Genomic DNA, 15,500 nt, shown 5'->3' on the forward strand with positions numbered 1-15,500 from the left:
TCACTGCAGTGAGCCTCTTACATGCCTTGGTTTTTATATAGACAAATCCCAGCTATGTACACATGGAGCCATGGGGGTTGGGACTACATGAAGTCCTCCTCAGTGAAATGCCTTTTCTCAAAAATACAAATTCTAATTGTGAGTAAAACATAAGTCCTGCTTCTGATACCACTGCCCAAAGTTATTTACTGAAGAGTGTATATAACCTATTCTTTTTTTTTTTTTTTTTTTTGCGGCACGCGGGCCTCTCACTGTTGTGGCCTCTCCCGTTGCGGAGCATGGGCTCCGGACGTGCAGGCTCAGCGGCCACGGCTCACGGGCCCAGCCGCTCCACGGCATGTGGGATCTTCCCGGACTGGGGCACGAACCCATGCCCCCTGCATCGGCAGGCGGACTCTCAACCACTGCGCCACCAGGGAAGCCCTATAACCTATTCTTTTAACAAACTTTTATTGAGAGCCCACTATATGCCAGGCACCGTTCTAGGAACTGGAAATTCAGCAGTGAAAACACAGACTAAGCTCTCCATCCACCCTCTTAATGCTAGTGGAGGAGAAAGACTACCAACGAAACGAATAAGGACATTGTATATTTGCCCAACTGTAAGTCGCAAGTAGAAATAATACAGCAGGGAAGGGAGTCAGGAAGTGTCTAGGGTGGGGTCAGGGGAGAGACTTTAGATCAGGTCACCAGGGAGAGCCTCACTGAGAAGGTAACATTTCAGTAAAGACAAGGGAGGTGAGGAGTGAGCCTGTTGTGGCTTCGGTGAGATCCTATGGGAATGTCAGGTGGTTAATAATAAAAATAAAATCTTAATAATTTGCTACACTCACTGGTTTACAGAGTACTTTTCCATAGCTGTCTCCTTTGACCCCAAAAGCCTCTGATAGAGATGAGATTTTTGTCCAGTCCGGGGGATAAACTATGAATTCTGATATTCAAGTCCTATCTTATTCCCCTATGCCTGGACCGTGTCTTAGCACCTACCTGGTACATCGCTCCCCTAAAAACATTTGACCAGCACTTGAGGGGCCAGAAGCCAGTCCAGAACCTGAGCCAGCCTCACCCTCCACCCCTCCACATTCCCAAGACTATGGGGCCTCTGTCTCCAGCTCATCTTCTCTCTGTCACTCCACTTGCTTGCAGTCTGCCAGCCTCCCTCTTGTTTATTTCTGGGGCTACTAACATGGCCTTTTCCACCTGGTAGGTCTAGCATATTGATTAAGATCATGGGCTTCAGAGTCAGGTAGACAAAAAATCTGTCTCTATGACCTTGGGTCCCAGTTTCCTTCTCAGTAAATCGGAGATAATAACTACTTCATAGAGTTGCTGTAGGTCTAAATAAAATAATGCGTAGAAAGCCTTTAATACAGTCCCTAGAAGATGATAAGCACTCCGCGAATGGTGAGGGTGGTAGTTATTCTCATCGTGATTGATATCTGTATCAGCACCCAATGGCTATCTTGTCTCTTCATCAAGCAGCCGTTCCTTCCACCATGGCTTCCATGGATGGAATGGAGGCAAGATGACCTCCCATCTGTCTTCAAGAAGTCGAATCTCCCCGACTCCCTTCTGTGGAGGTGTCTCATGGGACCACTCCCCCTAATCAGCGTTCCTGTCTCCACTCCTCCAGTCTGAATGATCTCTACTCCCCCTCGCTCTCCATCCCAAGCAGCCTTCTCCACTGCGTGATCTGCATAGTCCCTCCAGTGGTCTCAGTTGTAGATGTAATTTGTTTGTGATTACTATTAATTCTCCAAGGTGCAACTGGAATTGTTCATTGTTTACTGAACAAACAAGAGGAGAAAATGATATAGTGTATGGGGAGCTGTGGTGCAGAATGGTGAAATGTCATCGCTTTTTAGGGAGATTAATGGTAAATGTGCACCGAGGTCATTTATAACATTAAAAATAAAATTATTGCTTTGTCTTTTCAGCAAAGCAATGAAGATAATGTCACATAGAGAAACCTTATGAAAAGGACCATGCAACAAAATCAAGGGGTGTTGAGACTACAGAGAGAAAATTTTTAATTTTTTAGGAGAGCTCAACTGCAGAAATGAAACACATACTGCTTTCCTACTGATGGCCTGCAGGAATCCTTGTGGTTCTTCATAAGTTTATATGGAGACCAACCCTGAGGAACTGGGATTTTGAAACCAGCTCTGTCATGTCAGCTGGCAGCCATGCTTTCACCCTAGCACCATCCTTGATGTCCCCTCTCCCTCAGCCTCACCTCCAGGCCATCAGCCTGTCCTGTCAGGGTCACCTCCAACACAAAGCTCACATCACTCACTTCTTACCAGCTCCACCACCAGCAGGCTCAGGCAAGTTGCCTCCATCACCTGCTTGGTCGCTTACAATGGTCTATGAGCTGGTTTTCCCACTTCTATTGCCCTCTCTAATCCATTCTCCCTAAATCGCTCAGAATGACCTCTTTAAAAATCAACGACAGGGCTTCCGTGGTGGCACAGTGGTTGAGACTCTGCCTGCCAATGCAGGAGAGACGGGTTCGTGCCCCAGTCCGGGAAGATCCCACATGCCGCGGAGCGGCTGGGCCCGTGAGCCATGGCCGCTGAGCCTGCGCGTCCGGAGCCTGTGCTCCGCAACGGGAGAGGCCAGAACAGTGAGAGGCCCGCGTACCGCAAAAAAAAAAAAAAAAAACAATGACATTATTTTCAGTCTCTTGCCTAAACCCCTTAAGCAAAATTCACACCCCTCCTCACAGCCTGCAAGATCCTGCCCAACTTGGCCTCGGCCTTCCTCCCCAGTGACCCTTCATGACCCAACCCTTTGTGACTTTTTGAGCCACACTGGCCTTTGCTCTGTTAGTAGATCATTAGTGTCATTTCCCACCGCCGGCAATGCACTCCCTACTCCTCCACAGCCTTTTCACACGGCTGACTTCTCTTATTCTTCAGTATCAGCTCAAATATCTCCTCCCCAGAGAGGGCTCCCATGGCCCACCTATCAAACTAGGTCACCCATGTCACCCTCTGTTCACTATTCTAACCCCAGGCTCTTAGTAGAAGCTCTGAACATAGTCGTTCAATAATTGTAAGCTTGAATGGGATTTGGCTGCGGGGGGATGTGTGTGTGGAATTGCTACAGTATAACCTAAAGGAATTAGCAGTTTCCAGGATGCAAGGAAATCCTACCTCACCCTGTTCTTCTGCTTAAACCTGGTGATCTATCTTGTACTTCAACATACATTCATTAGCGCTTGCCATGTGCCAGGCACTCTCCAGGAGATAAAATAAGTACGACAGACCCCCTGCCTCAAAGAATTTAGAATTTAGTGGGAGAAGCTAGCAATGCAGACATAATTGCCCAATGCGAGAGACGAGTTCACAGTTACAGGTGTATAGCGATTGCCAGAGCGCCCCAGAGGGAGGCACATGTCTTCCTTCAAGAGAGAAGAACAGGCAGCTGGGGAAGGTTACACCTGAGTTGGGAGGAGCTGCTCAGATGGAGAAGATGATTCTAGCCCACCCAATCGGCTTACACAAAGGCTGAAGCCGTGGCTGCATGTTCAGAACACTGCAAGTCATGGTCTTGAGCTGAAGATGCAAAGGAACACAGTGATCTGGGAAAGTGGGCTGTTCCGGGTGTGCTAAGCCTCAATTTGGACTGAATCCCGTGGAAACCAGCAAAGGTTTGGATTCGGACCCGAAAGGAGCTGGGCTCAGAAAGCTAACTGGTGGTAGGGGTGACTCCAGAGACAAATAACCTTGAAAATTCATCATTGCAATTACTCTTCATAGCTATTATTTATGTTGCAAATTACCATTGCGTTTGTTTCTGCCACTGCTTTGCTGAAAAGGTCTGGCCCTGTAGATCGTCGCCTCTACTGTGCGATGTGAGGGATCCCCAAAGGTGCTCTCTGTCCCCCAAATTTGGCCTGTCCAACCCCTCCATTGACCACTTCCCACCCAACCTCCATGGCCAATTCTCCCAAACTCCTTGGGACACTCTCTAAAATTAGCTCATAAGAACCGCACATACTGTTTTATGTACCCAATGTCATTTGATCCTCACAGAAATCCTGTAAATTAGATAGCCTTTCCAACTTGCAGAAGAGAGAAGCCTGTGAGCTGTGTCAGGGTTCACACCACTAGCTAGCAGAAGAGAAGACTGGAAGCTAGCGTTAGTCTCTGTACCTTAGGGGTCTCTTCAACACAAACTAACGAAGTGGTGCCTTGGGCCTGCTGGAGTCATAACAGAAATGGAATCTAGGCATGAAAGGAGCTCTGACAACTCTGGACGAAGGAAGGAATTGTCACGGTGAGAGAGAGGGTGGTGCTGGAGGGCTTGGGATTCTTCCAAGGGGAGAAGGAACTGAAGATCCGTTAATTTCCCTAACACTAGAGGTCCTCAGATTGTGGTGCACCCAGTTTTCACCCAGGGAGCTTGTGGAACATGCTGGATCCAGAGTCCCCCCGAGATGTTCTGACCCTGTAGGTCTGCAGTGGGGCCCCGGAAGCAGCCTGATTTCCAAGCTCCATGTGACGGATGCAGAGGGTCTACAGACGCACCATCAAGGCAGTAGCCTAAGCCCGTGGTCAATGTGAGTGGCTGGCTGCGGAGAGTCTACAAACAAGGCAACTGAGGCCCAGAGGAGTGACCTGCTCATGGCCCCAGAGGCCTCATGGCAAAAGGCGAGGCCTCGAACCAGCTCTCCAGACTTCCAGCACAGCACTTCCTCACCCAGCCCGCTGGGCCCTCTGTAGCCGGGCCCTCTCCTCACCGATTTATATTTTGAGTAGGAACCCAAGATGCCAGTTCTTTAATGAGGTTGTCCACACTACAGTTTATGAGGCCAAAGCCCTCAGCAGGACTGCTCTCTGCCAGGCTTAATTTACACAGTTCTCAGACCTTCCAACATCCCCATTAACGTCAGCGCAGAGGCGGCGGCTGTTAGCCTGTGAGCACTGTGGCTACGTCCTCATCATGTCACCATCCGTTTTCACGTCTCTGGGCTTCTTTACCCTTGAGCACCTGATTCTCCTCGTCCCGTGAAGCAGTAAGTTTCCACTGGGAGCCTGGCCCAGCCTCTGGGCTCCAGCCCCACTCCTGACCTCCCCATGCTGTGGAAGTCAGCCTCCTCCCACACGTCATCTCCCTTTCTCTTTAATTAAGAGCAACACCCCCTTCTCACTGATGCAGCACTCAATTTTTCCCCCTTTAATGAGTGTCATTAGTTAGGCAAGAGCAAGCAGGTGGGAGATGGCCTGAAAGCTGATACAAATGTGCCTTTTTTAATGCTACATAAATCACCATAATTAAAAATTAATTAAGTGCCCTAAAATTTGACATTTGTTTAAAAAAAAATTTGAGTTAGGAGAGTTGTGTAGATTTTGTAGCATCAAATCTCCAAGACATGATTGAAGGAAGGGAGTATGTGTGGGTTTCTGTTTTGAATGCGCAATTAAGGAGAAGGAATCACTCCCAGCAAGTGAACCCAATGAGTCACCCATGGTGTCAAATAGAGGTTCATGTAACCTCACCCAGGCCACACGTGTCTCAGGTGCAAACCTGAACTGATTTCTACTGCACCCAGAGGAGATAAATGGGCAAGCAAGTGGCATGCTGTTTCAGGAGAGATGTTCCAGGATGCAAATGACAGATGACTGAGACAGGAAAAGCCAACATGAGGAAACCATGGGAAGCTTGGTGGGTGAGTGACTTGGCAGCAGGCTCCAAGGAAGTCATTAAATGGTCAGCATTAATAAAGACGACACACATTATATCAGGTCAACCTTATAAACAGAGAGCCACCAACAACCATTGCTCAGAACCCCAGAATCAGGATGTCGAAGATGGAAGGGGTCTTGGAGGTTGGGTTCGAGGCCACCCCCCTCATTGTACCAGGGGGCAGTGGAGAACCCAAGAGGTAAAAGACCCACCTAAGACACATAGGTGCTCAGGGGCAAATCCGCCAGCCCTCCAAGGAAGTGGTTCTCAACCCTATGCTCATGAAAATCATGCCCAGAGCTTTTAAAACCACCAGTGCCAAGGGCCCGTCCTCCAAAGATACTGGTTTCATTGGTCCAGGTGGGCCCTGAACATCAACAGTATTTCTGACTTCCCAAGTGACTCGCTGGGCCGTCAGGGTGCTGCTCCAGAAGGCGATCTAATCCAAGTGATGGGAGAAGAACCCCACCCGGGATCATCTGACCAGGTTCTGGGCCTTCCCTGTGGTTTACTAGCTGTGAGACCTCAGGCAAAGCACCTAGCAAGTAATTGGTTGCATTTTGTAGTGCCTTACTGTTTAGAAAGCATTTCTCTATCCATTATTTAATCTCTTGAGTCCTCAGTCTTCTGATTAATCAAATGGGAATAATAATAACTATTCTACCAGTTTTTTATGAGGTTCAAAGAGAGAAGGATTAGGAAAGCACATTGTAAGCTCTTACAATGCTATACAAAGGTAAGGAATGGTGACAGTTTACTACCCCCAGTGACTTATATTGTTATTCTGGGAAGAACTACCTTTTCAAAGGTAATAAATAAATTTCCATACAGAAGACCCTTGCTAACAAAAGATCCCCAGGCAAGAGTTTTCCCCAGAGTGGCTTGATCTTAGCTCTCGCTAATCTTGCTGTGATTAGGGCGTTTGGTGTTTCAGTGGTTTCCAGGAATCACGGGCACTCGTGGCTGGAAGGCATCGGGATGTGCCAGCAGAAAGTGGGTGCTGGATCTTCTTGTCTAAGCTCCGCCCCTTCCTTGCTGCATTGGAGCAGGTTGTGACCATCCAGGGCCTCAGGTTACCCTATTCCACAAGCCAGAACAATCATTTCACAACCACAGAAAGGATGCTGTTTCAGAAACTCAGGCCCTTGATTAAAGCCATTCACCAAGGGTACTTTCCTCCTTGGAATTTATGGGGCCATTAAAAAAAGAACTGGAGAAGACAGAGCAGTTTTTTTTTTGTTGTGCTTCATTAGTTTTGAGTTTGGGCTGGTAGAAGAGATCAGAGTACTAGGCATCCATCTAATTGAATCTCTCACAAGCATAAAGTTCCCTGTGGTATGGAGGAGGCTGTACGTCTCCAGCCAGGGAGAGGAGGTAGGGAGGGGCAGGTAGAAGCAGGGCCTAAGGGGCTGGCTTCTCTGGGCTGTGGCTGTGCAACAGAGAGGTCCTGGGGATAAACACTGGGGCATCCAGAGAGTGGAAGCGGCACACCCCTCCCACGACTGGACCCCTTCTTTGTCCAGGTTTGGGAGTAAAGGACAGGGATACTGACTCCCTGCCCTTTCATACCCATTGTCACCACTCCTGAGGACACTCATCACCTGGGGAGGGGGGACCCCAAAGACAGACACGGTACAAAGGATAGAGAACAAGATGTGAAAATGTGGGTTTCCACCAATCTCTCCAGCAATCCATGTAACCACTCAGAGCCTTTGTATTCTCAACTATAAAATGGGCATGATGATAGCTTCAATGGATAAGTTCAAGTCCCAAATATTGGGGTGGGGAGACCTCTATACAAGGTACTGTTATAGATTCATGGAGATAAGACTTGATCCCTTCCTTCAAGTCACTTAGAGTTTGGTGAGGAAGACAGGCATGCAAACGGCTGGTTATAATGTAACAGCAGAATGTCTGCCAAGTTAAATGCAAGAAGAAGTAATGTGCTATGGTATCCCAGGGGAAAGGACAGTCCATGGATGGGGAGAGAATGGGAGAATCCATGAAAATGTCACAGATGAGGGGGTGAGATCTGTATCCCCATTGCTGAAAGAGGAGGAGTTGGTGGAAGACGTTCTCTGATGAGAGGGCAACCTTAGCAATGAGAGAGCAAACCAAGGACTACGAAAGGCGACCCACACATTACCTACCAACCCCACATGGAATAAATTCTCTAAGGTGCAAAAGAAGAAGAAGAAATCACCAAGGAAAATATGGATAGGTTTAGATTACGTACAAATTTTAAGCTCCTAGATATCATTATAAACAGAATGAAAATACACGTAAAATACTGGGGGAAAATGTGAAGCACGTAATAAATAGTTTCACATCCTTATTAATAATGTCGTACAATTCAATAGGAAAACATGAATACCCTAACAGATAAATTGGCAAAAGGAAGTGGGCAATTCCCTAAAAATCAGAGTAAAATAAAGCTAATAACACGTGCAAAAAAATATTCACCCTCGCAATCAAAGAAATACAAATAAAACAGCAGGGAGATACTTTTAGTTAAAAATAATGATAATATTCAGGGTTGGCCAGGATGTAGTAAGAGGAACATGCATGTATGAACACAGCTGGTGAGAGTGTAAATTGGATTAATTTCTAGAAAGCAATTTGGCAATATGTGTCAAGGGTCTTTAAAATATTTATACCCTTTGATTCAGTAATTCCACTTCTGGGAATCTATCCTATGAAAATAATCTGAAAAGCGGGTGAAAGTTTATGCTCAAAGATACTCTTCAAAGTGTTATTATAAACAATCTAACAATCCAGTCATTGACTGATGTTGAAATAAATTATGGTACATATCACGTAGCATTATAGCCATTAAAAAGTACTCTTATGAGGACTTTTTAAGCCCTTGGAAAAGCTTGTGATATAATTTTAATTAATTTAAGCAATATACATATATGACACAACTATACACACCTTTAAAGCACAGGCCAAAAAAAAACGAAAGAGAAATCTACCGAGATGTAAAAAATGACGACTTCTGGATAGTGGGATTCTGGGCATTGTTTTGTTGATTTTTACCCTGGTTTTGAACTTTAGACAATAGGCATATATTTTTCAAGTGAAGGAAAGTAAAAGAAACTGTAAAAGTAAAAGCTCTTTGGGGAATGACAAGTAATTGGTATATGAAACGTGCATGTGTTCGTGAAAACACACGATGAGAAACAAGGCCTAATCATAAGGTGTGAATAAAACAGCACACAGCTTACATTTGTTTCCAAGTTGAGGAAGGCTTTACAGGCGTTTTATGTGGCTCATGTTTTCTTCGGTTGGCCTGGGAATGAGGGCCATAAGGTCCTAACTGTATTTCGTGATCGTGTACAAGGCATAAGAAAAAATACTTTGGAAACTAGAAATCACCAAGCAAAAGTGAAGGAGAATTTTTCTTATTATCCTAAATACATTGACGTCTTTCTCACATTACTCCAAACTCTTGCTGCTATCACCAGGTCTACTTCGTACTTTGACCTTCTTGTCACCCTCCTATCAGAACCCTGTGATTATATTGGGCCCGCCTGGATAAGCAGGATAATCTCCCACCTCATGATCCTTGTCTTGATCTCACCAGTAGTCTCTTTCACCACATAAAGTAACATATTCACAGGTTTGGGGGATTAGGATATGGGTATTGGGGCAGGGTGGGGGGACACAGCATTATTCAGCCAGCCACAGAAGCATAACCTAATGTGCAGGGTTTTGTGAACCCTCCCAGGGCCCAGGCACTGGCTAGGGCTGGGAACACACAGAGACTCAAGCAGCTTAGTGTAGAAGATGGGAGCATACACGTGTGTTCTAACGCCAGGTTGCAACGAACCAATGCCAGATGCATCTAGAGCACAGCGTTCATGGGGAGAGACAGAGAGAGGTGAGACAGGAAAGGAAATTTGGGCCCACATCACAAAGGACCTTTAAGAACAGGTTAAAGGGTTTGGATGTGATTCCCTGAAGGAAGAAGGGCCTGCGTTTCCCATGCCCAGGAACTACTGAGAACGCCCAGCCAGGCTGGAGGCTGGTCTGACAATGCCAGGTAGCCATCCGCCATCAGCTGACAAATTGAGCCTTATCTGGACTAGCCTGTGAATGAGGGCCCAGGGCCACCTCCAACACCCCCTTCCATGAAATGGAGAGGCCAGCTTTGCAGTCTGACAAGCTGGGTCTAAATCCCACTTATCAGCTGTGTGACCTTAGGCAAGTCACTTAACCACTCTGACTCCATTTCCCCACTTAGGAAATGGACACTATTAAGACTTGCCTGGCTTCTTTACAGAACCAGATGGGCTGAGGTATACAGAGAGATTCTAGAAGAGGCTGGACTTGATGTTAGTTTCAGTGCTGTTGGGAACCAGAAAATCATGGAATTTTAAAGATCATCTAACCTGGAGAGTCCCACATCACAATCAGCTGTAAGGTTTTATTAAAATCAAATTTAGTAAAGAAGAGTCTAATTTCACAGCCAGGGTTAAAGAAGCCCGCCCCTCATGTGAGGCCCAGAGAAGCTGTGGGGCTTGGCCAGGTGAGGGTCCTGGTTCATCCTCTCCACCACCCAGCTGAGCATTGAGGTAGGTAGTATGGGGGTGGGAGGACTGTTGAGGCACTAGCTACCATCGGGATAGAGCTAGGAAATAGGACAGAGAGCAAGGCAGCCAGACCTGGGGGGTGGGGATAGGAGGTCAACCCAGGTGGGCCCTGCCCTCTCATCTCCACAGGGGCTAGAGGCTCCCCCATCCCATACCAGCCGAGGCTGGGTGTCAGGAGGCACAGTCAGAAACACCAGCCAGGCCCTTGCTAGGCGGTCCCCAGGCAAGGGACCCATTCAGTAGGCAGGCTGGGCCAGGCCAGCTGAAGCTTGGCTCTCTGAGGTCCCAGGTTAATAAATTATCATAACTCATCATTCCTGATACAAAAGCAAATACCTGCTAATATGTTTGCTATAAACTGCCCCCTCTCCCTTCCTCCACTGGATAATATGACTTATCTAAGAATTTCAGAATTGGACAAGACCTTGGAAATACCATCAAAACCCCTCCTTTTGTAGATGGGGAGACAGGGGGCCAGAAAGAGAAGGAACAGGGTCAGCATCACACAGCCATTCATGGATGAGCCGATCCAGGGCCCAGAGCCCTGCTCTTACGACGGCGTTCTTTTCATTTCAAAACAGGAAGTGCTGTGTGTTTTAGTCACTCCAGTGGTGGAATCTGGGGTCAAGAGCATGGGGACGATATACTGGACCAGATATGCCTGTTGGTACCCCAAATTTGACCTTCAGGGGAAAGCTGTCTGTGCAGATGAGACTCCACCTGTAGCTGTCCACCGGGCACACTAAAGCCGTGGGTTGGAGGACCCCAAAGTGTTGGGGAACATGGCTCAAACCTCGGGCCACTCTACTACTCACATCACAGCCAGGGGGCCGGGGGGTTAGGGCTTTGACTTCCTCTTAGCCTCCTGGTGTTGACCCTGGTTTCGGCCAGATTAAAATGGGGTAGTCTCAGACCTTGAGATGTGAACGGCGTGGGAGGGATGCTCTCCCCGCAGCCTTCCCACGGGGCCACCCAAGCTGACCAGTGTCATGTGTCTCTGTGTGCTCTCCAGGAACATCCCCGGGCTCCAAGATGGCCTTGCAGAGTTCCTTCACTTGCTGGAACGGAACAGTCCTCCAGCTCGGACAGGCCTGCGACTTCCACCGCGACTGTGCCCAGGGAGAAGATGAGGGCCAGCTGTGCAGTGAGTAAATGGGGCTTCTTCGCCTGCCCTGCCCCACCCATGCCCACATGCCCTCCTTCCCCCACCATCAGAGGCTTGAATGACCTCCCTTATGACCAGGGCCACTTGTGTCCTTCTGGTGGCAACTTTCAAAAGCTACACAGTCTTCAAAAGACAGGGCTAAGACCCATGGTCTAGAAACAGCATATAATTAAGAACCAAGCAAGATCTTATAAGTTTTGCTCTCAACAGCCTCATGTATAGAGAAAAAGTGCAGACTAAAGCCCAACTCTAACGTGACATGAGAAGCCCTCTACGCCAGGACCTCCGTCACATTTTAAGCCTTTCTTTCATCACCTACCTGCCTCCCTCCTCCCCGCAACCTTCCATGTACCCCAGCTCCAGCCATATCAAACCACCTCTCAGCTCCCTCACACCTCCCTGGCTTTGTTTGTGTCCTATCCCTTCCCCAGAATGCCCTTTCCCATCTTAAGTCATATCTGCTCCTTCAAGACTCACCTCAAGAGTCAATCCTTCTGGGAAGCCTCTTCTGACCATTTCCCACAAGTATAGTTGGTTCTTCTCCCTCTGGAACCCGCCCCCTGGAATCCATGCACCATAACATTCATTACTTTTTAACAGCTTTTTAAAGATATAATTTACATACCATACAATTCACTCATTTAAAGTGTACGATTTAGTGTAGTCACAACTGAGCAACCATCACCACAATCTAATTTTCAAACATTTTTATCACTCCAAAAAGAAACCCCTCGCAATCTCTCCTCATGTACCTCCAATCCCTCCCCCCCACCGACCCCCTCACCCACTGCCTAGCCCTAAGTAACCACTAATCTACTTACTGTTTCTACAGATGGGCATTTCATGTAAATGGAATCATATAATATGAGGTCTTTTATGATTAACTTCTTTCACTTAGCACAATGTTTTTGAGGCCCATCCGTGCTGTAGAATATATCAGTACTTCATTTCTTTTTATCGCCAAAAAATATTTCATTGTATGGCTGTACCACATTTTGTTTACCCATTCATCAACGGATGGGCATTTGGGTTGTTTCCACTTTTGGGCTATTATGAAAAATGCTGCTGTGAACATTCATGTATGAGTTTTTGTGTAGACAGATGTTTTCATTTCTCTTGGAAATGAAATTTCCTACCTAGGAGTAGAATTGCTGGGTCGGATGGTGACTCTATATTTAACATTTGGAGGAACTTCCAAGCTGCTTTCCAGAATGGCTATACCATCTGACAGTCCCACCAGTATTGTGTAAGGATTCCCATTTCTCCATATCCTCAGCAAAACTTACTCTTTATCTGCCTTTTTTTTTTTTTTTTGCGGTACGCGGGCCTCTCACTGTTGTGGCCTCTCCCATCGCGGAGCACAGGCTCCGGATGTGCAGGCTCAGCGGCCATGGCTCACGGGCCCAGCCGTGAGAGGGCTTTTCCCGGGGATCTTGTGGGATCTTGTGGGATCATGTGGGATCATGTGGGATCTTCCCAGACCGGGGCGCGAACCCACGTCCCCTGCATCGGCAAGCGGACTCCCAACCACTGCGCCACCAGGGAAGCCCTATCTGCCTTTTTATGTTAGCTATCCTAGTGAGTGTGCATCCATCACATTTCATGGAGGTGGCTTCCATGTCTCTCTCCCTCACTGTGGACAGAGTGGGCCTGGTACTCTTCCCCATACCAAGATCTCAAACGATTTCTGGCACAGCATAGGTGCTCATTGACTCTTTGTTGATCAAAATGAATAAATGGGTTGGGAAGCCTGGGTTCCCTAGAGGAAGCCGGTTGCTGAGGTCACACTGGTAGTTAGGGGCAGAATTAGACTCCCAGCACAGTGCTCCCTCCACTTGAAGACAGTGTCCTCAGCTGCTCCCTGGCAAGGAGTAAACACTCTAGAAGTTTTCTCCAGGGAAACCACGGACACTTCTAGCACACACATATAATGAGCTAAAAAGTAAACTAGATCCTGGAGCAGGGACAAGTAACACGGCATCTGTCCTTGTAGTGCTGTAAATCCAACACAGGGGCAGGGAGTGAAACAAAGGTGTTGTGGTTGGGAAAGGATGCAGCAGCCTGGGGTGCTGTGGAGCTCGGACACCCAACAAATGCCCCTCCCCTCAGATACACCGGCCCCAAGATGCTGTGACCTGCCAAATAGCTTTTAAGAAGGTAACAGTGTCCCCCAGGTCATTTGGAGGACAGATCTTCCCTTAGGGAAAGAAAGGTTTTATTTATTCCCTTTTAAATGAAACTATAAAGAAATCCATTTTTCAATTTGAAAATCGTCCTTTTTATACAAAACTTTCCAATGAAGTTTTCCAATAATCATGGAATAGTAGTTGTTCAGATAAAGCTCAGTAAAGAGTTGCAGGTAAAGCCCTTTGCTTATTCCGCACTGTTCTGCTCCTGGCTTCCTCTCGGAGCTCTCACTACACACATGGACCAAGAGGAAGCTAGGCCTGCCCATGTTGCCCTGGACAGGGACCTGTCTGTATGTCTCTCTAGTTATTTGTCTCTGTATTATTTCCAACAGTGCCTCTGAGCTGTGTGACTTTGCTTTGGCCTTTTTAAAGTTTTTGATACCCACTTCCCAGCTGAGACACAGGTCAGGGAGTCCATGTCCTGATTTACAACTGGGGAAATGAAAGCACAGAGAAGGTAATTGATTTGTTCAGGGTCACACAGCATGTCAGGAACAGAGCCATGATTAGAGCTTGGAGCCTGCAGGATCCAGCCCATTATTGTGGACTTAGGGCACTTTCCCACCATTTCGGGGCTTGCCATTAATGTGTTTTCAGAGCCAACTCCAAGCTTGAGGGCAGCCTGGTCCCAGTAAGGAAGGCAGGCGCCTGGAGCCCAGAAGGCTTTTCAGCCACACTTGAAAAGCTGTTCTGACCAGCTGTCAGAATGACCACTCCGCCCTGAAGAACACCCCCATGGAGCTCTTTGCTACAGAAATCGGTTACTAGAAGGGAAGGGGAGTTCAATTAGAAGGAGGATTATTCCAATCTTTTGGCCACTCTGATCTTGGCAGTACTCAGTAAGGATCCTTTTCCTTTTTGGGCACCCCACTCTCTCTGGCATTTTTGCTGTTTTCCCTACCACACTGGCTGATGTTGATTCTGGAAACCATCCCCATGAAAATAACAACAACAATAATAATAGTAACCGCTAACATTATTGAGTATTTTCTATATGCCAGGAGCTGCTCCAAACACTCTTCATGCATTAACTTATTTCACCCTCACAGCAGTCCTATGTGATGCTATTACGCCCATCTTACAGATGAGGAACCAGATTAGTCCATGACCAGACTGCTGGCCAGTGGCTGAGCAGTGATTCAGACCCAGTCTGATTCCAAAGCCCATGCTCTTAATCACTGCAAGCCAGTTTCACTTGTTTCGTGAGTTTCCAGCAGTTTCTAGCACAGCCTTCACTACATATCTACCCAGGATGAAGGGACAAGGAAAAGGCAGGGAAGGTCCAGGGCTCTTCTGGGGGATACTCAGATCATTCGTCTCCACCCTCTAGGCCTCACTTTTCCTCGTTTCTAATACGAATTGGAACATGATGCCCGCTGACGTGCTGATGCCCATGATGCATTAAGGACAACGCTCTTGACCTCACTTGATCCTTCCCAGGTGGTCTGGAACCTGTTAGAACATTTTCTCTGAGCAGTGGTCACTTTAAGCCTGTTGGGGATGTCCAGGTCTTCTAAGGAACCCCCATGAGGGTCAGTAATCTTGAGCGAGAGTTTTCAACCAAAAACTGCCACGGCTAGAATTTGGAGGGGAAACGTAGGTTGTATCCTGTCAACTCCCAGCCTCAGCTCCCCACATTTTCTCTAGAAGGAATTACACGCACACACTAGAGCTTCATTCAGATTATCAGACGCAACCTTGTGGGACATTTCTGGCTGGGATAAGTAGGGGACCTGAAATGGAGGTGGTACTGCCCTTGCCGTTCTCCATCCGATCCGTTCACACCCCGTCCTCCAAGCCCACACACCATACACGGCACACCTTCTCTTTCTAATTAAACATTGCCGATACATGTTT

At 47.3% G+C, this 15,500-nt stretch overlaps 1 protein-coding gene across 2 annotated transcripts in view; it reads left to right on the top strand.

Annotated features, from left to right (window-relative positions):
- ALK (ALK receptor tyrosine kinase) overlaps positions 1 to 15,500 on the top strand; it is a 729,733-nt gene that overhangs the window by 595,364 nt on the left and 118,869 nt on the right. For both annotated transcript variants that reach the window (XM_029231576.1, XM_029231577.1), the window contains exon 7: positions 11,302 to 11,433. In XM_029231576.1, the coding sequence (XP_029087409.1) occupies positions 11,302 to 11,433 (132 nt within the window). The remainder of the gene's footprint in view (positions 1 to 11,301; positions 11,434 to 15,500) is intronic.

Source organism: Monodon monoceros, unplaced genomic scaffold (genome assembly GCF_005190385.1).
Source record: "Monodon monoceros isolate NGI ecotype Baffin Bay Population unplaced genomic scaffold, NGI_Narwhal_1 Super_Scaffold_19, whole genome shotgun sequence".
Taxonomy (NCBI): domain Eukaryota; kingdom Metazoa; phylum Chordata; class Mammalia; order Artiodactyla; family Monodontidae; genus Monodon; species Monodon monoceros.